Source organism: Sceloporus occidentalis, unplaced genomic scaffold (genome assembly GCF_023333645.1).
Source record: "Sceloporus occidentalis isolate IW3139 unplaced genomic scaffold, rSceOcc1.0.p SCAF_2, whole genome shotgun sequence".
NCBI classification, from domain to species: domain Eukaryota; kingdom Metazoa; phylum Chordata; class Lepidosauria; order Squamata; family Phrynosomatidae; genus Sceloporus; species Sceloporus occidentalis.
This window is the reverse complement of record NW_028316982.1, coordinates 75,449,233-75,474,058: the sequence shown is the minus strand read 5'-3', so window position 1 is coordinate 75,474,058 and position 24,826 is coordinate 75,449,233. Positions and strand designations below refer to the sequence as shown.

At 40.2% G+C, this 24,826-nt stretch overlaps 1 protein-coding gene across 3 annotated transcripts; it reads right to left on the bottom strand.

Moving 5' to 3' along the window:
- Positions 1-40: 40 nt before the first annotated feature.
- Positions 41-24,811, bottom strand: DENND10 (DENN domain containing 10). Of its 3 annotated transcripts, none has more exons than XM_089510027.1 (9): positions 20,349-20,738; positions 17,013-17,209; positions 15,141-15,220; positions 12,760-12,908; positions 11,062-11,173; positions 8,573-8,673; positions 6,676-6,783; positions 5,354-5,448; positions 41-2,213 (listed from the first exon to the last, which is right to left on the bottom strand). In XM_089510027.1, the coding sequence occupies exons 1-9, from the start codon at positions 20,392-20,394 to the stop codon at positions 2,037-2,039; spliced, it is 1,065 nt and encodes a 354-aa protein (XP_089366153.1). In that variant the 5' UTR covers positions 20,395-20,738; the 3' UTR covers positions 41-2,036. The 3 variants fall into 3 exon arrangements, with proteins under 3 accessions (XP_089366153.1, XP_089366154.1, XP_089366152.1); XM_089510028.1 differs by lacking the exon at positions 20,349-20,738 and adding an exon at positions 24,736-24,811 and having other exon boundaries at positions 42-2,213; positions 17,013-17,229; XM_089510026.1 differs by having other exon boundaries at positions 42-2,213; positions 17,013-17,229; positions 20,349-20,735.
- Between the last annotated feature and the right edge of the window lie 15 nt (positions 24,812-24,826).

Genomic DNA, 24,826 nt, shown 5'->3' with positions numbered 1-24,826 from the left:
AAACCACTTTAATTGCCCTGGCTCAATTCTAGGGAATCCTGAAAATTGTAGATTATTGTGGTACCAGAGTGCTCTGATAGAGAAGGCTAAATGTCTTACAAAACTACAGTTCTCAGAATTCCCTAGCATTGAGCCAGGGCAGTCAAAGTGGTCTCAAACTGGATTATTTCTGCAGTGTGTTTTGGATCTGAGGCTTAATTTAAACATGACAGTCAATGCATATGAAATGTTATAATAAGTTTGATTTGGTCCATGTTTTGTTTAAAACTGAATTACCTCACCAATGCAGGCACTTCACCAATCCACAAATGCTTTGTTATCTAGAAACAAAAAGCTTTGTTTACATGAGAGACAATCCCCAGCATTCAGTTCCTTATTGACTCTGGCTACCAGGTGAGCCTTTAAATACCAGTCTGTATGAAATGAGTGTCAGCATGTTGTAGTGGTTTGTACTGGGACACCAGAGTTTGAATCCTGGCTCAGCCATGAAACCCACTGATTGACCTTGGCAGGTCATACTCTCTCAGCCTCAGAGGATAGCAATGGTAAACTTCCTCTGAAGAAATCTGCCAAGAAAACCCATAGGGTCGCCATAATTTGGAAATGACTTTAAGGCATACAACAACAAATTAAATGTATATGCTGGCTGCAAGACGGAAAATGCACAGTAACAAGGCTATTAAATCTCTATGGAAAATGTCATACCAAAACTGAAAAAATGTAGTAAGTTGGCTTTTAGATATACACATTTTTAGGTCAACATACACTTTTGTACAAAAGAGAATGACAGACCCCTGAAAATAGGGGAGCAGTAGTCATGCTTGCAAACTTACTAGGACTAATTTAGATTTGCAATTCTTGCCCATTTCTTCTGTATTACAACATATAACTCAGGTTCCTTTTTATAATATAAATGAAGGCCAAATGATTCTCAAATTAATACTGAATACAGTGATGATTATTAAATAAATGAATGCTATTTCAAAATGTGTTAGGGGTTGGAATAACTGCTTTTTTAAAAAATTGAGCATATAGGGCTGAAAAACCCACTGATTCAATAGGATTTATGGAAGTGTTGTCTTAAGAGGCCCATTTGTTCAATGCACTGACAACATTCTTGTTTGGAATAGCTTGATTTAGTCCATGCTAATTTAGTCACATGCTAAGGCATATATGTATGAAGCAAAAATCATAAACGGATCTTATATAGCAAAATGCAGAGGTAGTCCTTTAGTTATCAGACTTCTGCAAAACCCTTGATTTATAGTATCTATGGTTTGGAGTTAAAACCCTAACCTACACAGGCATGCATTCAAACTTCAATGGCAACTTTATGGGAAAACCAGCCTGACTGCTGAGTTTTCATAGATAAATGGCCTATGGGAATTTGTGCACACTTTGCCTCCACTCGGTATTCAACCTGCAAGATTCTAGGTGTATGCTTACTGTGGCACATGGGGAGGTGTAGCTGCAGAAAAGCAGCAGGAAGAGGTGAAGTTGTCCCTTCCATTGGCAACTCTGTCCACCACATTTTATACACCCTCTCACTTGTTGAATGTTCAAAGGACTTCAGTCATGTGTATACCTCCTTGGCTTCATGGCAGTTGTATAAACAGCTAGAAAAGACAAAGGACTTTTTCTTCTTAACTTAAATGGCCTTCTTTCTTTCTTTCTTTTGCATCACTTATGAAGCATTCTGTTTATATAATAATGCTGGTAAACATTTTCCATTGTAATTTCACCAAAATGCACAGAAGACACTTGCAGCTCAAAACAGCTATGCCCTCATATCTTTTGCTGGAAGAATAGTAGATTTTTGCCTTTCCTTTCTCTTTAATCGTAGAAAATCATGTCAGAACTAGAAAAATGGAAGTGCATCCTACTACACACTGCAGGAATCTTTGTCACTCAGTCCCTTTGCATGAAGATAAAAATGCGGTATTTTCCTGCTAAATGTTTTACACAGATATGGGATAAAATATTATGCCACAGAGGAGTTTTCCTTTGAAGTGCTATACTGTGGTTTGTCCAAGACATCAGATCTTAAGCATTTGTTCAGCAGCTGCTAAATGGTAGAGGAAATTTTCAGTTGCCGGTGGAAATCGCTTCTGTTTCAGTGCTTCAAAGTTAAGGGATGGCTTCTCGCCGTCACAGAGAACTTCTGTGAAGGAGGCCAGATTTGTCAAGATTTCTTTTGTTTTCAGTGAAATGTCCTGCAGACATAAATAATTTTAAAATAAAAAGAGCAAAAATAAAATCAGGGTGGTCAGAGCAGCTTCTTAAAGAGACAATAGACTGAAGTCAGGAGGATGATGGATAGCTTAAAGTTCTCATGAGTAACCCCCCCCCCCCAAATGAATCTAATCAAATCCAACAGAAGGATTGGTCTCTTAGGGTGAGGAGGAACCACCAATGGTGGAAAGGGTCAGTTTTCTAGTATACACTATCAGTGTCTGCATACCTAGAGAATATTGGAGCCACTGTGCAGTATGGTCCCTAAAACTACAGACAGTTCTCAGGTTGGCTGCATTTCAAAACTGGAAAATCATCGTTTGAAGTCATTACCCATATTTAACTTTTCCCCATGTCATCCTATGTACTGCCAGAATAGGGTACATGAGATTTGCTGGTGGAGCCACTCAGAAACAGTGGCGGGCTACAGACCGCCGCCGCCTGCTCCTTGCGGGAGCCGTAGCAGTCACACCGCACAGCTCCCGTGCGGAGCAAAAAAGGAGCTCCAAAATGGAGCTCCTTCTTGCAGTGCCTCTGTGATGTCGCGAGGCGCCGCTGGCGCATTCGTGACGTCATAGGCGCCGCGACACGTCTGGATGCTATGCGTCCGATACGTAAAGATGGCGGCGCCCGTATGAACAGGGCGCCGCCATCTTGTACTTATTCTATACGTACTAGGGTTAGGGGGGTGCGGATGCACCGCCCCTTCCTAACCCTAGTACGTATAGAATACGTACTAAATGGCGGTGTGTAACCCGCCAGTGTTATTTTTCCTGTAGGACAGAGACTGTGCTTTTAACATTTCGTTTCAGGATTAATAGTTCAGAATGATGTATAGTACCTGTGTGACATGCTATCCAACAATGCATTATGCCAAGTGATGTTTACAGCTTAATATAATTTTAAAAATGAAATGTTTTCCTGGAATAGCATAGACCAGTGTCCAGGAAGCTCTTTGGTTGTGAGAGTGTACTAAGCACCAGGATAGCATAGTTACTTGGTGTGGAATAAAAACAGTAACAAGCTGCCTTATGTCAAGTGAGACCATTGGCCCTCAACTATCTATACTTAATGTGCTGTGGTCTTGTGTCAGACTGCTGCTGTTTTCAGTTTTATAAATTTTCAAATTGTAATTTGAGTACAATACAATAATGGTCAAGATTTCTTGCACTTTATACGTAGCATAAATATACACTGGACCTCACAGTTGTACAACTGATTGTATAATGAGCACCAAGGCCTTTAGGTTACCTCTTGCATGACAGTCAATTACTCCTCAACTGCCAAGTCAGCATTTTGAAAGAGAAGTTGTGTGTCTATGTCCCTGTGTGTGTGTGTTTGCAGCATGACTGGCTGCACTGGAGGCTGCATTTATGCAGCCTCTTTGTAAGTGCAGAAACTTGTACAATTGTTTTTTTACATTAGCATGTTCTGGAAGCTGGTATATAAATATCAAACACAAAAAGGAACACTGACTGGCCATGTCTTTAGAGTTTTGGACAGATCTCTCTAAAATCTACTTAGAGATGCCTTGGATTGGACTTTGGCATGCAAAGCACATACTTTGGCGAATGAAGCAGTGACCCTTTATGGACAGGAAGTAGGAGAGAGCCTCCTCTGCTGTGGTGTTCCATTGTGGAACACTCTACCTTGGAAGACTAATTGGCACTAACATCGGCTTCAATCTGATGTCAACTGAAAACATGACTTTTTATTGATGTGTTAGGGGTCTGTGAAGTCAAAGGCTTTCATAGCTGACATTCATAGTTTTTTGTGGGTTTTTTGGGCTATGCGGACATGTTCTAGAAGAGTTTATTCCTGATGTTTCGCCTGCATCTGTGGCTGGTATATTCAGAGAATGCTGGGATGGAAGAGAACATAAATCGGCACTGGCATCTGAAGTTGCCAGCCACAGATGCAGGCGAAACGTCAGGAATAAATTCTTCTAGAACATAGTCTGAAAAACCCACAAAAAACTATGTTAGGGATCTAATTGTTTTATCCACATATACATGGTTTTACGCTGTTTTAACTTTTAAAAAATGTTAAATGGTTTAATATGCTTTTATAATGTTTTATTTTTATTACTTTAACTTTTTGTTTATACTGATTTTATTTATGATATTCTAAGATCTAATGATACAGGGTGATATATAAATGTTTTAATAAAATAAAATCATTTATTTACTTTTAACTCATACAATATATTCTGTTAGCCACAATGACAAACATTCTAGTATGTTTATAATTAGTATTGATCTAGGTTAGACTGCTAAGACTAACAGAACACCCAAAAAGGGCAGAGTGGGGCCGCCCCAGCACCGCTCGCCCAGTGCCGCAGCAACCACATGTGCGTGGCCCCAATCCACCCCACTGCTGCTGTTTTAAACCGCCTTCTGAAAAGGAACAGGGTTTTTTTTCACTCCTTTCCAAGCCGTCTCTTTACCTTTAGGGTGTTGTCGGGGCATGAACTGTGTGAACACCATGCCCCCAACACAGCCTGATGCATCCCTTTTGGCCCATCTGTTTCAGGCCATAGTTCCCCATTGAGACCATAAGTCTTGCATCCTCAGTTTAAATATCCTGTGAAATCACTCATTCATTTGCAATTTAATAGTTTTATATAGACATATATTAGGACAAACAATAATTCTCACAGTATTTTGTCATGCAAAACTGCAGTTTTCTTCTCAAATTAAAGGGGAGGATTTTACTCTTTCTCCTCACATGCAGCAAAAAAGGAGCATGGCAGTCTATATCTTGCCACAGCTTATTCACTTACCTAACCAATAGTTCTTAATCTTTAATCTTCCATATGTTTTGGACTCCAGTTCTCTGAATCCTTGACAAGCTGGCTGCAGTTTCTAGTAGCTGATATCCAGAAAACTTGGAGAACCAGCATATGAGACTTACTGACTTAAACCATGGCTTAGGTGAGAAGTGGATAACCTGTGGCCCTCTGAGTGTTTCTGAAATCTCGCTGTTCTACTGGCCATATTTCACAAGATGCCTCTTGGATTAGGCAATCATTTGAACCAGTGTTTTCTGATTCAGAAAGTAAAATCACAATACTTTAGAAATGAAAGTATGTTCAAGGTGGAAATAATCCCAAAAGATTAACCTTAACAACTTGACTGTTGGATTTATCTGGATCCTCTGCAGACTGAACAATGAGCTGCCCAATTTCTTTGTGCAGTTTTCCCATTGTCATTGCCTCTATGGAGAAAAAGAGAAAGAGAAGGCAGTGCCATTCATTTGTACCATCTGGTATAGAAAAAACACAGTAACAAATGACTCTACAGAACTGGTTCCCAGTCTTGGGTCCCCAGAGGTTGTCAGGATTTCTATTCCCAGAAGTGTCAGCAATTATGGAGAATATGAGACCATCTGGGAGTTGTAGTCATATAACATCTGGGAACTGATGTTCTATAGGCTATAGTCATAATCACAGACACTATGTTCAGAGACTCCTAACAGCCAGGGCTGGGGAGTAGTGGTGATTTTCGGGGTTACTGCTTGTCCTAATCTGGAGTAGGATATTTTTCTTAATGTTACTCCTACTCCTGTAAAATCCTCTTACTCCTTTATTCCTTACTCCTACTCTTACTTCCCAGCCCTGGGGAAAAGCCCTGGTTGCTTTGCAAGGCTGGTGTGTGTGTGTGTGTTGTTTGTGTGCAAGTGTGTCTCTTTGCCTCCCAGTCCCTTCCCCAGTGCAATAGAATAAAATTGATTTTGGTGTTTGCATGTACAATATAATAACAGGAATATATTTTGTTACTTCTTATTCCTACTCCTGTAAAAACCCCCTACTCCTTACTCCTACCCCCCAGCCCTGCTAATAGCCCAAGAAATTCCAGAGAAAATAAAGATAAACTTTCTTTTCCACAAGCTAAGGACTATTCATACCAACATTCATCTTTCTGCAATCACTGTCATACTACAGCTGGGCTCAAAAAATCCTTTTTGCTACTTTATTTTATTATCTGTCTCTTTCTTGTCTGCAATGTTTCCTTAGTTCCATTTTTTGCTAAGAAACACCACTGATTTATAGTATCACTTTGATCTAACTCCATTCATCTCAATTGAAAACTATATGGTCAACAAAGAGTAATTTTTAATCTTGGTCCCACCTTGTTATTTGATATATTTTAAATAACCCTTATTGTTCATATATTTTTCTCCCTGCTTTGATTATCCTTTGGACATCTTTTACGGTTTTCACCTTTGTTGGGAATCAGATTTAGAAAGAACAGCATTTGCTTTTGAAGCTTCTGTTAGTTTAGTGACCAATATATTTAGAACATATTGGACTCCAGATGGTTTAAGAATGGAGGTGTAAATTTTCCCCACTGGGTTAGAAAGGTGCACCAAACTCTTCTCAAATCTGCTCTGAACAAAGACAAGATGAAATATTAAAAAGTCAGAATCACATAGCCAACAAACCTTTTGCTTGCTGTGAAATGGTAATTTCACTTTCAGCCAAATTTACATATATATCATAGAGATCTGGCCTGTTGCTCACTTCTGAATCAATAAATCCAGCAATATAACCTGATTGGGAAAGATTTGACATGATTACTAAGCAAGATCTTTCACATGCTAGTTTTAATAAAAACTACAATTATTTCCATCTATCGTATATACTCGACTATAAGTCAACCTCATGTATAAGTCGAGGACAAAATTTGAGGCCAGAATTATGGATTTTGATATGACCCGTGTATACGTCGAAGGTAAAATTTAGGGGCATATAGCAAAGGATCTAAAGGATGAAGCAAAGCAAAACAATGTCAAAGAACTTACAAAAATCCAGCAGACATAACTTTGTGTTCATTTTTAAGGCTGGATGGATGAGAGACTAGTGGGGTTCAGTGCTTCCAGGACAGATTATACTCTTGCTTTTCACCAGGGGATGGTTCATTCTTTTAAATAAGAGTTAAAGTACAGTACTTACATTGACCTGTGGATAAGTTGACTCAGGTTTTTGGATTAATTTTTTTACCTAAATTTCTAGACTTATACATGAGTATATACAGTAATGCTGACACTGAATTTCTGTTGACATCTATGATGTTTACTCAGAAAAATATATGAATAAAATTCCATACTATACATTCTTCTACCTGCAGTCTGTGGGGAAAAATCACAGCATAACATTTCCCATACAATATATGAAATAACTATTAAAATATTTCAGAAAGAATTGTGCACACAGACAAAGACATACACTGGGAGGAGGAAGAGGGGTTTAAAAATGGTACAGTCTGCCCTTCCTTTATGCGGGGGAGCCATTCCGGACCGCCCCCCCCCCACGTAAAGGGAATTCCACCTATGCTCAAGCCCTATTTAAATGAACAGGGCTTGTGCATGTGGCAGCACATGTGCACCACAGGCACATGCTCCATTAGCCCTTATGGAGCACGCCGCCCCTTTTCCCAGTGCAGCTTCAGTGTATGCTGAAAGCGGCGTATGACGCAGGCGCACTGTACAACTAATTGCTTTTCACTGTAGGTAAACTAAGTCATATTGCAAGGATCTAATATTAAGGGACAAATAATACTATGTTCTTTATGATTTGAATATTTGTGGGACTAAAACCAACTATATTAGAAGCCATTATAATGTATAGCTTTAGCAAAGCATTTTTATTTTTTTTAAAAAAATTGTACCACCATCTATGTTAAAATACCAGATCAGCGTACAAAATGCAATAAAAAATCTTCATAGAGTACACAATAAAAACTATTAACAATATACACACAAAAATGAAATGCAAGAAACATCCAAAACAGCTCATATTACTTAGGATAGAAAAGTTTCAAATGCCTGGGTAAACAAGTAAGAATACACTCGTCCCTCCACATTCACTGGGGTTAGGGGCACAGGACCCCTACGAACGTGGAAAAACCACAAACAACAAAAACACTATGTTTTTACCTGGAAGAACGCCTATAAGACTCTCTAGGTCCTCCAGGGCAACTGTGTGGTAAATAGACATTGACCACAGAATTTACTGGAGGAGCTACAAATGCCTAGTGAAGTGTTCTCTCTAGAAATCTCCAGATCCTTCAGTGTGACTTGGTTAAAGTTGACTATAGAGTTGTGCTGGAGGACCCAGATATTCCTAGAGAGAACATAATAAAATCTGTGAATAATCAAATCCGCAAAAGTCAAAGCTGCACATGTGGAGGGATGAGTGTATAATGTTACTGCCAGTATCATGTCGCTGGGTTATATGATACTGCTTTCTGCTACTTGATCCTATCTGATTATTTTATAGCAAAGAGAAAATTTAGTCACTGTGTTTAAGGTGGTGAATCACAGCCTTTATTACTAATACCTGGACACATTTTTAATGCTTCCACTTCATCATCATTCAGATGTACATAAGAATGAAGGATTGACCAATCTTGCCGATGCCATACCAAGGCTGGTAGAGTCCTAAAAATTAAATTAAAAGAGTATGACCATATTTTAACATTCACTTTTTAAAAAAGAGTATGATTCATGCTTTTTCACATTTTTGCACTCATAGGAGTGAGGTAAGCAGGGGTATAGTAGCTATATCCTCCCTTATGCTGTGTTCCTGTGGCTGTTCACATGTTGAAGGACTGTATGCCTGCTGTCTGAAGCAGGAAGCTTGCTGTACTTATGTAGATTTCTCATTGTAATTTAGAACATGCAGGAGTACAACATGCCCCCTTCCTATGCTAATGCAATCCTTCTAATGCACAGAGGGTGATGTATATTCACCCACAGAGGGGGCAACAAACTTGGTCTTGATTTCTCCTTTCAAGTGATTGGAACTGTATGAACCATAACCAGCACTTGGAAACATTCCAGTCACATAGTTCATGCACATCTCACATCCTTCCTCTAATTGTTCAGGAGGAAGATGTTGGTAGGGTTTAGTTTTACTTCTGTAGAATCTCTGCTATTGCATATGGATTATTCTACTTTAAACAAAGGCCCCATACAGACAGGCCAAAATGAAGCTGCTTCGAGTCACTTTGGAGGTATGCTGTTTCAATGATGCATGCGTCCTAAGAGCCCAGAAGTTGCGCCAAAGCTGTGCTCCGATCCTTAGGACTGGATCATGGCTTTGGTGTGGCTTCTGGACTCGTAAGACGCATGCATCATTTAAACAGCATACCTCCAAAGTGACCCGAAGCAGCTTTATTTTGGCCTGTCTGTATGGGGCCAAAGACTGGTTAGAGAGACACAAAAAAGGCAGCTTCCAAACTCCTGATATGAAGCTGGCTTGTTTTGAAACTAACAAGTGTTTTGACTGGAACTGTAAATACTTGTTTCTAAGAAATATTGTGGTTAGCTAAACAAGGCTGGTTCCAGCACAAGTCCTTGCACTTCCTCAAAGTGTCTCCCCTCACTTCTTTTAAATACAGAATCCAAATGCTGAAGGCTTACATTCTTTTTGGTATGCAAAGGAATATTTCACCACCTATGTGAAAGAAGAAATGAATGTTTTTCATGGGGTTAGACTTCTGAGACATATCCATATGCAAAGGGATTTTGCACCACCTTTGAGACGAACTGCAAAAGAATTTGTAACATAAGCTTTAGTAGACATGGTCTACTTCCTCAGAGGCATGCAGACAGATAAGATCAAGTCTATGAAAGCTTATGCTACAACTTCTTTTGCAGTTTGTCTCAAAGGTGCTCCAAGACCCCTTGGCATGTGGCTATTTCAAACTAATGTGGCTATGACTCTGAAGTCTATTCCCATGAAAAACTTTCATTTAGGTAGTACAGTTTATCTCCAGACCAGCTTTGGAAAACAGCAGAAGTTAGTTTTGTTTCCACCTTTGTTCCACCTGTGATTTGAACAGCCTTGTCCCATTTCTCCTGCTGTTTTCTACCCACCATCTTTGGGTGGGGTGGGGGGACCATACCCCATAGAGGTTTACTTATTTTATGAAATTGTTTTCTACACATCTGATTTCATCTGGGATAGAAGTCGCTCTCTTCCTTAAAAAGTTGTCCCAGTTTGGCAGTCCCACAGTACCTGAGAAACCTTGACCCCATCTCTTCCTTCTTAATGCCTTTCTTTTCTTCTTGAACAATGACAATGACTGAGGAAGAATATATCCTCTGCATGAACATCAGGGAATTAGCTACTAATTGTGTCAAGCTAACTTAGTGCTATATTTATTGGCTGCTATTGGGAGCCCAAAAAGAAGGGTGACACTCAGAATCATGACATCACTCATACACTCCCTCCCCTCTGCAAAAACTAAATATACCAGGGCACAGGAACAGATGTGTGGGAAGACCATTGATCTTTCCAAATTGAGTTTTCCTTAAAAGGCAATGGAAAAACATGGGAGAAGATGTGTGGACCTGGGGGTAAAGGTGTGAGTTGTGTAGTTAATGGAAGTTACAAGATCTTGTACATAATGCAAGATAACACCACCATTTTGATGGTCCTTTGATCCCCTCCAAAATGAGCCAACTTCAAACCAGAAGCTGCTTGTGAAGCTGTCCTATTAAACCTGAGTTTGTTCTAAATCTTAATGTCGTTTCCACACAGTGACAAGGCAAGATTCTGTGAAAGCAAAACTAAAAGTAGCTGAAGACCTAATCATGTGGGAGTTGGGTGGTTGGAACATACGAAAGCCAAGGTTGGGGCTTATACATACACTGTTAGGATAAGATTTAGCATCATGTGTGAATTATATCAGCCTGTACTTCTGACTCTGAACACAAAGGAAGCAAACATGGGCTGGTTTGGGTTGTAAATAAAAAGAAAAAAAGAAAAGGCTGAATACAACCCATACCTCTTGGTCACTATTTATTTCATATGTGCTGTACCTTGTAAACTCCTGGACAGCTTCTATTCTTGGGTGATACACTACAATTTTTTTCTTTAACATAACTGCAGTATACAGGATGACTGTTTCCATTCCAAATTGAGAAATTATATCTTGAGGAAAGAAAAAAGTTTTAGTGTGGCAGCTAATAAATATATAGATAGCAACGACATAATTAAGTACGGTAGTATTTGCAATAACTTACTTTAACTACTTATCATGAGAAAGTTTTTTTACTGGAATGATAAGGAATTTGCCAAGTGGAATCTTTTCTGGAGCCAAAAAAAATGGTTTATATTACATTTTTAGCACATGAAATACCTCTTTCTCTGACACTGCCTTTGTATAGTTTAAAACAACACAAAAACAGGAAGTTGAGAGCAAAGGTTAGAAAAGTTACTTTTTTAGACAACAGTTCCCAGAACTGCTCAACATTCTCTCCTACTCTTATAAAGAGAACAGGCAGGAGTGATCCTGTTGTACTTATACCACAGCAGGAGAAGAGTAGAGCAAGGTTGGGGAAAGTGTGGCCTGTCAACTGAATGCAGCTCACAATCCACACTGGCCCTCAGCCCCAATTCTTAAAAATGTTCAGGCCAACTTTTGGATGATTTTTTTTCATCTGAAAATAGCCACAAACGCCCCCAAACAACTTCTAAATGGGGTGGTTTGGGTTGCTCACAACTCAGAATTCCTGTCACAAAACTTTGCAAAAATTGTGATTGGAGATTAAAAAATGTCATTTCTGGTTTTCCTGAATGCACCAGTGCAGCCTGAAAAAGCAAAAACACACACACCCATACAGTTCACAACTCTTAGACTTAAAGAGACAGCTGCAACCAGAACTGCCTGATTTAGGGAAGGCTTGTCATGGGCCCCTGTCCTAGAGGATATACGTATCTGGAGGTAACAGCTGGCTTTACCCACCATTTTAATTTTCCACAATCCTCTGGAGCATTGGAGGCAGTGTGGGAAATTTATATGGCAGCAAGACCTAGATTTCCAGTGCTGTTTGGAGCAACTCATTGGGAGAAGAAATTAAAGTTGGAGGAGGGGGGGTGTTAAGGCAAGTCTCCGAGTTATGCCCTGCCAAAACACTTGGAGCCCATCAAGCAGCTTGTGAATATCAGGTGTTGACACCAGGCCTGTCAGAAAATGTTTACTGTTCTATGTGTGATGTGGGCCTAAATATCTTAAAGGCACCAGAACCTGTCTGATCTCAGAAACTAAGTACAGTCAGGCTTGGTTAGCTCTCAGATGGGAGACTGCTAATGAATAAAAGGTGTGCTATGTATAATTCATCACAATTGCAGTTACAACAGCATTGCCTCCTGTGCTGCAATCCATAAATGGAAGCAAACAGCAGGGCTTGGAAATGTTTCTTTTGGGGATGACAACACATTGATGTTATTCAACAAACCAATTCTCCCATGCTCAGACAGACAGACAGTGTAATATAATGGTTAGAGTATTGGAATGGGACTTACAACACCCAGGTTCCTTTAAATATTCAGTCATTTAAATTGTTGGATGACCTTGAGCTAGTCATTCTCTTTCAGAATTACAAGATTGTTGTAAGGGTAAAGTGGAAAACTGAGGAAGAAGAAGCTATAGATTTTTTTTTGAAGTCATTGGAGGAAAAACAAGATATACATAAATATACTTCATTAAAATAAAGACTTAGAAGAATTTCTCCCACCTTTGATTGAACCTGCAAGGTAAGCTTTTCGGACATCAAAATCTTTGCTTAGGAAAGAACCATTTTCTTCACTCTGGCAGATTCCTTTTGTCAGGACAGAAATATAACTCTCCATCATTTTCACAGGACTCCCATATTTTAGGTATATTCTGAAAAAGAGAATAGATCTCCATCTTTTAAACTTTATACTAGTGGCCGAACATTACATACAAAGCAGCAGGGCAACTACTCTACGAAAAATCTGACTGCTCATTTAATATGCCAAACATACTTTTCATACACAAGCTTACTTGTCTTTCTATGTCTGACTCAGGATATTACTTATCAAGTCACTGATACTCCATCCTTCTGTCAGTTACCTTCAAGGCAACTTTAAACATTCTTTTTAAAAAAAAATTGACATTTTAAAAGAACAGTCCTAGGTTTTAAAATAGTGTAAAGAAAGGGTCAATACAAAATAAATAAATAATTTTATTTATTTATGGTTAATAAAATTAATGGAAGCAGTGAGTAATCCTGTTTTTAAAAAGTAAAGGGAATTCATGCTGCAGTCTACATGTTGATAATGAAAAAGCCTTGTTATGAATTGCAAACTGGGAGACTTTATAAAGGAGGAGGACAATCAATACAGCCTTAGTTCTTTAATGGAATACACCAGCAGTCTCATAAAAAGCATGTGGGATCCATTTAGTTGTTCATTCTTTGGGCTTTTTGTTTTTTTACAGGAACATCATGTCCACCAAGTGGAACCTGTTGCAAAAGACATACACTTCCATTTACAGAAAAGTCTTTCAAAGCACACACACACCTCATATTTTGTCACTACAGCAATACAATTTGAGAACCAGGGTGGTGTAGTGGTTTGAGCCTTGGACTATGACTCTGGAGACCATGGTTCAAATCCCTGCTCAGCCATGGAAACCCACTGGGTGACCTTGACAAAGTCACAGCCTCTCAGCCTCAGAACAAGGCAAAGGCAACTCCCCTCTAATCAAATCTTGCCAAGAAAACTCCACTCGAAAATGGTTTGAAGGTTCACAACTACAACAAAAAAGCCCTTTGTTATTTTTAAATAGCTGGCAATCAGAACTCACAAAAAAAATCTGCCACCAGTCTCAAAACAAACAAACAAACAAACAAAAAACAACCCCCACCCAAAAAGAAAACTAAACCCAGTAAAGTCCATCTACTTTCTTGCTTGTCCCAAGGTAACCTTGATAGAATACTTATCTCACAGATTGCGGAAATCTTTAGCCATCTAAATATCTTGAGCTACAAGTCCTATCAGCCTCACCTAGCACTGTAAATAGTAATGGTTTGCTAGAATGATTGTCTCAACTTCTTGAGGACAAATTTCCCCACCCTGTTTAGGTCCTCAGTAGTCTTGATTTCAGCTCCCAAACAAACTAGTAGTCTTGAAATCAGTAGTCTTGATTTCAGCTCTCAAAGAAACTAGTAATCTGGCAACTAATAACAAACTGGTGACTATTCAGAACCAACTGAAGCTGCTGAACAAGTGCACACTGATAATGTTATAATAATCTAATCATAACATTACAAGGATGTAATTAATGTGCTTAAAACAATGTCGTTGCTTTGAAGAAAAGAGTGTTTGGATTTTAGTTGGCAACTTTCAAGACACATGTATACCTGACCTTCTGTATGAAAAAGGTGCAACAGATTTCTACATTGTTTCTAATTGCTTGTAGTTTTTTAAAAAGTTTTTTTAAAAAAAAGGTTTCTCTATTTGGGGTGGAACAGACTGCCACAAAGGCCCCTTGAGGCCCCAATCCGCCTTTTTGTCTGCCCAAAAAGAAGCAGCAAAATGCCGCTCCTTTTTGCGCTAGCAAAAAGATGGCTTTTCCTGTCCTGCTGCAGCTTTATGGCTCCCAGAAGCCAGCTCCCGTGCGGGCAGCCATGCGGTGTGAAGCTGGCTTCTGGGCATCATGGGTGCATGTGTCGTCGTACACCATACCCCCAAGCTGGCTGAAAGCCAGCCTTTCATGCTGGTCTGTACTAGCCCTTAATTGGGAACAATAAATCACTTTATTCATATCTGCCTTTTCCCCAGACTAGGGCTGCATGTGCAATGCAGAAATAATGCAGCTTGATACTACTTTAACTTTCATGGCTCAATGCTACAGAATTTTGAGATTTGTCATTTTGTGAGATATTTAGACCTCTCTGTCAGAGACCTATAAAACTACAAATCCCAGGATTCCACAACATTGAACCATGACAGTTAAAGTGGTATCAAACTGCATTATTTCTGCAATGCTGATGCAGAGTAAGCCTCTAGAATGAGAATAATGATAAAAAAGGATTTGAAATTACCTACTGAACTTTGCAGCTGTAGTAAAAAACAGATGAGTGATACACACCTACAGAGGATCCGAGTGAAGGCTGCATATTTCTCTGGGTTAAAGTCTTTAGTAGTCAAAACAATGGAAAAATGTGTCACCTATACAACACATGGAAAGAAAACATTGCTCTATAGTGTTGCTTTATACCCCAATATTCCATTGTAACACTACACTATATTGCATATGCAAGACATTACACCAACACAAACTAATCAGTGCCCAAACTAATTCAGAATCTCATTGGAAAACAGTAAATAAAACAAAATTGATGGATTTGGTTTTGCTCCATTTCTAGCAAATAAAGAGGTTAACTTGTTTATATAGATTTGAAACCAGCTTCAGTCATATCTTGTGAAATTTAGTCATGATTAAGTCCCATTGATTTTCATGCGCTTGCTCTAAGTGTGATTAAATCCAGATTCAACCCTATATCAGATGTGTTTTCCATTCATCCCCTATTAACCTCATTAAGACTGCAATAATCTTCTTCTAACAAATGAGCAAGTTCAACAATATTTTAAAACTTTTAACACAAAGAGCTTTCCCAAACATGTAGTCACATGCATGCTTGAATCTAGCATCAAAGTTTAATAAGGATTTGAATGTTTTACTACCTTTTAGGATTTAAAGAAAGCACTTTCCACAGTCACACATACAAAGCTGATGTCAGTCACTCATGTGTATAAGCTTGTCTGCTGTCTGGGTTACAGACATTTGAAATTTTCCAAAGCAATATGTATTGGGGGAGGAGCAGAAGAATTTGAATTATTGGAAGCAGCTAAACAAACATCAAGGAGAATTCCAAAGGAATACTTCTAGAGACAACCAATTTGAAAGCAGATAAAATAAGACAACCACAACAATATTCTTATCTGTATTCGTCACTTAATGACTTCCTTCAACCACTATATCACTCTGAACACAGTGATCTCACTTGATTTTGGCTGCAATACCAACATCTGGTTAGTACTTGGAAATGGCAGCTAGCAGGGAATATGAGGGATCTCCATGTAGAGCTAGGAAAGCAGCCTGCCTAAAATTCTGTGTAGTTCCTGCCTGCTAAGCTACACGGCCCAGTAGTCTGGCTCAGTGTAGAGATGTTTCCTATGCTCATTAGAAATATATGATTTTATGACTCTAATTGCTGCTTTATTTTCTTCAACACTGCTCTGACTTCAGAAGACCTCTTTATTGTTAGTTCTTGAATCTGAAACAATCTGGTCAAATGTTACACCAGCCATAGTTTTCTAAGGGATTATTGTGTTATACCATCATCCCCGCAACAGTTACATACCAACATGAAAGCTCTAGCTGATCAGGAATCCACAGATGTACTACACATATGTGCAGGTGTACTACACATATGCATGCACGCACACACAGAATCAGTGGGTTCTGCTCCCAGGAAAGAATGCCTAGGATTACAGCCTTAGATGATCAACCCAAAGGCTTATGGCCAAATCATTTTACCACAAAACTATATGCTGGCACATGAGCACTGTCCTAAACTGCCCAAAAAAGGACAACTGGAAATGACAGGTTACTTAGGTGTTTCCCCAGAGTCATATTATAATACTAGTATATCTTTCTCTGTCCTAATGCACCTTGCACTTTACACAATTTCCCAATTTAGTCTTGAATGCAAATGTATATATTCATGGAATACTATGGTTCTTATATTCTCTTCCACTTTTGATATTATGCTAGTGAAAGACTGATTAGGCAACAAATGTCTTGTGAACAGACATACAGATGTACTTATAAATAATCAGACAGATTGGCAGGCATGTCAAATGTCTTGCTGGCAAGCATTCATAAGGCCATAATATGCACATGTACAGACAGGACTAAGATCCTTCTACACCAAGCTGTTTAGAATTCCATTCCTACCTTTTGTAAAGCTGAAGAGTCTTGAACGTCCATGGTTGTAATGTAAAACCATGTCATTCTGTACTGACCAAATATGAAGGTGTGAAGCTGTTTGCTTTCATCTGTAAGGCAGCATTTTCTCAACAAGAGATCTCTTAATTCAATTGTCGTAGAAGGGTAACACCAAACCCACAAAGCATCTCCATTGGTATCTTTTTCTATGGTGGAAAGATGTTCACTGTGAGAATGCCAACAGCAGCAAGGAAGTAAATTGATTGGTTAATCAGATCCATTTATTGCACTCACCTTCACACTCACATTTTACACACACACACACACACACACACATATATAGAGATTTTCACTCATCTGTTATCTTAATTTTAAATTGGTGTTTCTGTTTTAAATTTATGTTATGGAATACATAGATTGGTACTATACATAGATTGATGCAGAAATCTGTAGCTATGTATTTCCATAATGCTTAGTCTAAAGTTTTTGGAGCAGCATTATTAAAAATTATAAGATGTTCCCATACTGTAAAAGCTCTCCTTATCCACAGATTCTTTATCCACAGATTCAAGCATCCACAACTTTGAAGTATTTAAAATATATTAATTCTAAATAGCAAACCTTGATTTTGCAATTTTGTATATGGGACACCATTTTACTACGCTATTTAATGGGACTTGAGCATCCACAGATTTTGGTATCCATGGGCTGTCCTGGAACCAAACCACAGTGGATACCAAGGGCCCACTGTACTCTGCAGCCATTAAACCTGTAACCAAACCTAAGTACATGTAATGAAACAATGACAAATGTTCTTTTCCTGTTGCCCCTTCCTCTTTTTTTCTCATGTGCTGCAATTTAGACTGCAAGTTCCTGAGAACCTAGACTTACCCTTTTTATACTCTATATAGTCTGGTGCTCAGTAAATGATAATTTAGTAAATAATGAGCCAGTGTGGTGTAGAGGTCTGTGTGAGACTCTGGGAGTCCAGGGTTCAAATCCCCGATCAGTCATGGAAACCCACTGGATGACCATGGGCATCACATTTTTTTCAGCCTCAGAGGAAGGCACTCGCAACCCCCTCTAAACAAATCTTGCCAAGAAAACCATGATATAGGTTCGTCTTAGGGTTGCCATAAGTCAGAAAATGACTTGAAGGCACACAGCAACAGTAAATGAAACTATTCCTAAATTATTTCCGTGTTGAGAAAGAAACACTGTCAGTCAGATAAGGACTTCTGACACAGAACAATTAAACATTAGGACTTCATTTAGCCACATTTGTTGACAAACCAAAGAGTATGTATACACAGTGCAATTAGGAAGATACATAAACTGCTTATGTAGCACTGAATGTTAATTAAGATTACAGGACTACGGAAAGAATTTCCATATTTAAATATTCAGGTACCTATGATTTTAAGGGTTTTATCTGGGGATATGAGCCTCAAAGGCAGGACTGCAACTACCCAGAAGGGGCAATAATAATAGGGCTGCATCTATAGTACAGAATTAATGTAGAGTTAATGTAGATTTCCACATTTTGTTTTTAATTGGGAGCATTCAATCACTTTATATGTGCCTTCGCCCCACCCCAAGACTAGGGTTGCATCTGCACTGCAGAAATAATGCACTTTGACACTGCTTTAATGACCATAGCTGAATGCTATGGAATTACGGGACTTCTAGTTTTGTGAGCTATTTAGCCTTCTCTGTCACAGATCTCTGGTGTCACAACAAACTCAAAATCCCAGAGTGAAACCACGACAGTTAAAGTGGTGTCAAATGGGATTAATTCCACAATGTGGCAGCAGTCCTGTGGAAAAGTTTCAGGGGTTGAGTCCACTCTTGTACAGAAAGCCAATGTGACTTAGTGGTTTGAGCTTTGGACTACAACTCTGGAGACCGGGCTTCGTATCCCTTCTGAGCCATGAAGCCCACTGGGTGACCCTAGGCAAGTCACACACTCTCAGCCTCAGAGGATGGCAATGGCAAACCCCTTCTGAAAAAAATTGCCTAGCAAACCCCATGATAGGTTCATTTTAGAGTCTCCATAAGTCGGAAGTGATTTATAGAACCTAGAGTTGGAAGAGACCCTCAAGGGCCATTCAGTCCAACCCCCTTCCATGCAGGAACTCACAATCACAGCACCCCTGACTTGAACACAGCAGAGGAACACAGACAAACTCACCCTTTTCCAATGTGAAGTCGAAGGCTTTCATGGCCAGCATCCATAGTTTTTTAAGGGTTTTTCATGCTATGAGGCCACATTTTAGAAGAGTTTACTTCTGATGTTTCACCAGCAGCTGTGGCTGGCACCTTCAGAGGACGATGCCAGCCACAGATGCTTAGTGAAACGTCAGAAATAAACTTTTCTAGAACACAGCCTCATAACCTGGAAAACCCACCAAAAAAACCACCCCTTTCCTTCAGCATAGCCATCTCCCCATCACCCTAACCCACAAGCAAGCGCTGAGGAGAGAAGGCCACACAACCGTACTCCTCCACACTCTGAGAACCAAAGAGTTGGAAGAGGACCCCAAGGGCCATCCAGTCCAACCCCATTCTGCCATGCAGAAACTCACAATCAAAGTACCCCAGACAGATGACCATCCAACCTTCTCCTTTAAGGAGGAGACTCCACCAAACTCTGAGGAAGTATGTTCCATTGTCAAACAGCCCCTACTGTCAGGAAGTTCCTCCTAATGTTGAGCTGGAACCTCTTTTGCTGTAGCTTGCATCCAATGCTCTGGCTCTTGTTCTCTGGAGCAGTAGAAAACAAGCTTGCTCCATCCACAATATGACACCCCTTCAAATACCTAAGCAGGGCTGTCATATACCTCTCAACCCTCTCTTCTCCAGGCTAAACATCCCCAGCTCCCTAAGTCTCTCCTCCTTCATAAAGCATGTTTTCCAGACCCTTCACCATTCTGGACACCCTCCTCCTTTGGAGACCGTCTGGTTATTTGTCCATACCAACAGCCCTACAAAGTGGAATAGGGCTTTTCAAGGGAAGGGAAGGGAAGGGTGAAGGGTCTGGAAACCATGCCTTATGAGGCTAGATTTAGTGAGATGGGTATGTTTAGCCTTGAGAAGAGATAGTTAAGAGGTATATGGCCCTGTTTAAAATATTTGAAGGGATGTCATGCTGAGGAGGGAGCAAGCTTTTTTTCTGCTGCTCCAGAAACTAGGATCCAGAGCAGTGGATGCAATGGAAGAAAATGCTCTCTTCTCAAGCAAGAGGGTGGCTGGGGGGGGGAGGTTTCAGGGTCTGTGTGGGGGAGAGAAAAGAAGGCACCCAAAGCTGCCTCCATTTTGTGCAGCAGAGAGCAGAAGTAGACTTACCAACCAGCCCCACACCCAACAGCCGCTGAATCTCTGTCTCTGCCATCTTTCTCTCTTCCTCCTCCTCCTGCTCCTGGACCCCGCCTATTTCCCGACTGCCAGGCCTGGCCTCCTAGTCCCATCATCATGGCCCTCCTCCTCCTCTTAGCAGTATCAGGAGGAGGAGAACAAAATATGGAGTCAACACACGCCTCCCAGCTTCCGGTGTGTGCTTTTGGGGGCTCCATTTTGGACCAGCAGAGAGCAGCAGGATGAAGCCTGCCATGGTGCAGCTGGAGGGGAGGAGGCCCCTGCTTCATTGGGGGTCTGAGGGGTTTTATTTTAATAGGTTGTAAGTAGTTTGTAAATATTGAAATGGGACAGGACAAAGTTTGTATTAAGGATGTATTTTTTTTTTTTTTTGTATTCAATTGAATTATTGGTCCAAAACACACTGCAGAAATGGTCCAGTTTCAGACAGCTTTAACTGCCCTGGCTGAATGCTAGGAAATTCTGGGAAATGTAGTTTGTTGTGGCACCAGAGCTCTCTGACAGAGAAGGCTGAATGTCTCTCAAAACTACAGTTCCCAGAATTCCTTAGCACCGAGCCAGGGCAGTTAAAGCAGTCTCAGATTAGATTATTTCTGCATTGTGTTTTGGACCATAATAAGGAAAGACTTCTAAGGAACTTCCCAGGATTTCTAAGGAAAAATTGTTAAGACAGGACTATCAACTAAGGTCCAAAGCACATTGCAGAAATAATCTACTATGGCCTGTTACAGACTGCCAAAATAAAGCTGCTTCGGGTCTCTTTGGAGGTATGCTATTTAAATGATGCATGGGTCCTAAGAGTCTGGAGGTCGCACCAAAGCCACACTCCATTCCTAAGCACCGGAGTGCAGCTTTTGGTGCAGCTTCCGGATTCCTAGGATGCATGCATCATTTAAATGGCATACCTCCAAAGAGACCCGAAGCAGCTTTATTTTGGCAGTCTGTAACAGGCCTTTGAGACTGTTCTAACTGCCCTGACTCAGTGCTAGGGAACTCTGGGAATTGTAGTTTATTGTGGCACCAAAGCTCTCTCTGACAGGAGGCTGAATGTCTCACAAAACTACAGTTTCCAGAATTCCCTAGCATTGAGCCAGGGCAGTTAAAGCAGTTTCAAACTGGATCATTTCTGCAGTGTGTTTTGGACCTATGATACTGTTAAAGAAAGTCTTAGGATGAGAAGTAGAAAAGTACTGGCAGGCAGGCAGATGGAAGAAGTGTGAGAAGGTATATGTGTAGGTGTGAGTAAGTGAAAAGGTATGAGTAAGTGAAAAGTGGGTATAGAAAAGGGGAGGAGTGATGAAAGGAAAAGGAAGGTAAGGAGTCAAAGGAGTCGTGCGGAAAGATACCGTGAGAAGGAAAAAAAGAGAAGTATAAAGGACAAAAGGGGAAAAGAATAAAGGGATAAAAGAAAGAAGGAAAAAGTTGTTTGTAGAATGTAAGAGAGATATTTGTAAATTGTAGATTGTGAATCTGTCACGTTATATTAAATTAAGGTAGATTATATATGTGTTAAAATGGATTTTAGATGTTTGTGTGCTATGTGTTAGGACTGTTATGATTTTACATGTTTAATAAAATTTATTTTAAAAAATGAAAAAATAGCAATGGGTGTTAAACCGAATACATCCTTGTAGACTCCTGAAGTATTTTTGGCATTGAATTAAAGGCCCAAGGCTTTCCAATCTTGGATCCCCATATGTTGTTATTGTTGTTTTATTTTCTTATATTATGCCTTTCTCCCAATATAGGGACTAAACGTGCTGAATGGCAAATTTAAAATGATACAATTTAAAATGTAACTCCCAGAATTCAGAGACACAGCTGTGTTAGTTGGGAATGTCTGTATGCAAAGAGATCTTGTAGCACCTTTGAGGCCGCGGCTGCATGCACACTGCAGAAATAATGTAGTTTGATACCATTTTCATTGCTATGACTCAGTGCTATGGAATCCTGGGATTTGTATTTTTTATTTTTGTAATTTTGTGATACCAGACCTCTCTGACAGGGCTAAATATCTCTAAACTCCATTTCTCAGCATTGAGCCATGGCACTTAAAGAGGTGTCAACCTGGATTGTTTCCGCAGTGTGGATGTAAGATAAATATTGTTTATTTCTTTGAAATTTGCTGTGGACCAACAACCGATGCTTCACAGGTTGGCACCATTTCTTGACCACCACTTTGAGCAGTACTATTTTAGTTCACACTCTATTCATTCTCCTCTCATCTTTGTAATACAGGTTTAACACGTCTGTTTCACTCCTGACCATCTGCAAGATGGAAAATAATATTACTCAACAGTTTGTTATCCCTTCCTTGCAAAAGCAGCATTTGCTGGACAATTAAAAAAAACACCAAATCCTTCAAATATCTTATGTTCCTGTCTCTCCACAAAGACATCTGAGTTTGAGGAAGCCTGAACTGTTGCCTTTCCTTCTGTTTTTGTGGCACTGGGAATGAGGGCAGGGCTCACTGCAGCCTAATAACTGCAAAAACAGGGAACATTTCTGAACTGCCTGTCATCAGCAGCTCCCTAAATATTATTTAACTGGACAGTCAAAAGCTCCCCACTCCTGTTCTAGACCATTTTCCATACTGGTTTCAGGTCTGGGTTTGGGATGCATGCTATGCTGAATACCCCGTTCAGTGACCTGTTCTGTGTGAGAGAGAGCGAGAGTGACTGTGTTAATTCTCCTAGATCCCTCAACAAATCCTAATACCATTAATCATGGCAGCCTCTCTTTCTAGACTGAGGATCAGGGATTGTATATTGCAGTAGTTCTGTTTCTCCTTGGCACATAATTTCTAGAATGGGATGCTGATGGACTGTTGCTCTTTTCCCATGGGAATTGTCCTGCAGTGTTCCTCAGGGTCCCTGCTTTTTCATATCTGTACAAAACCTCTCTGAAAGTTGCTGGATGGTTTATGAGATATTGTATCATCAGAATGATACACATTTCTATTTATTCTTTAATCTGTGGACAAGTGTGAATCAGCATCAGTTTAAAAGTTCTAGTTTTATTACACTTCCAACTCCCCAAATGCCCCTGACAGTGTTGTCACTGACAACATTGTGATAAAATGTGCTTTGCGGTGGAGAGGAGACTTGACACTTTACTGAGTAACAAAAATGTAACTTTGCCCAATTCTGGTTGACATGCTCATCTATCACTTGAGATATTTATCTGTTCCCATATATTCATTTCATGCAGCTTATGCCTATGCTGTAATCAGTCCAAAGTGAGCACTGGACTATGTCTCTTGAGACCAGGGTTTGAATCCCAGCTGGGCTATGGAAACCAACTCGGGGACCTTGGGCAAGTCACTCTCTTTCAGCCTCACATGATAGCCATGGCAACCCCCCCCTAAAGAAAATTGCCAAGAAAACCCCTTGATACCGCTCTAAATCAGAAATGACTTGAAGACACACAACAACAACAACAACAACAACTCAATAAATAAGCCAAGTGGAAATTTCAATCTGGCCTTAACACTAAACTGTGGCCTAGTTATGAGAGGGGGAGAAAAAGCCAAGGGCTCTGGTTGGTGAGTATACTACACAAATAATCCAGTTTGACACTGCTTTAATTGCCATGGCTCACTGCTATGGAATGCTGGGATTTGTAGTCTGTTGTTACACCAAAGCTCTCTAGTTATGTGAGACATTTAGGTGGAAACCACAAACAGTTTCTATTCCTGCGAGACATTTAGCCTTCTCTGTCAGGGAGAGTTCTGATGCCACAAACAACTCCAATTCCCAGAATTCCATAGGATGGAGCAGTTAAAGTAGGGTCAACCTCTGCAGTGTGAACGCAGCCAGAGAAGGCTAAATGTCCCATTATAATTGCCATCCCTACAATTCCATAGCAGTTAAAGCGGAGCCAAACTCTGTAAACTCGTCTCTCCACATCTGCAGCTTTGATATTTGTGGATTTGATTAGTAGGTACACTCTAGGAATCTCTAGGTCCTCCTGTGCAACTCTGTGGTCAACGTCTAACAGACACTGACCATAGAGTTGCCCTGGAAGAGCTACAAATGCCTAGAGGAGTGTTCTCTCTAGGAATATCTCTAGTTCCTTCAGAGCAACGTTTGGTTAAAGTTGACCATAGAGTTGCGTTGGAGGACCTAGAGATTCCTAGAGAGAACATTATTCAAACCCGTGAATGATCAAAGCAAATACAGTATGGAGGAGGGGACGAGTGTATTTTATGGATGGAGCCAAGGACGAGAGCCAGCCTCGAACCCGCGACCCTCGGGAGGGAGAACGCAACCACACCAACAACTTCGTCCCTTCCTTCCTTCCTTCCCCGGCTCGCCTATTCCAAGAAGACAAAAAAGGCCAATTGACAGTGACACACCAATTGCGCCTCGAATCCTTCAGGGCGCATGCGCGCGCCGAAGAAGAGCCACCCTCCCGCGCGGACAGGCCTCCAGGCCTCCACTTCCGGA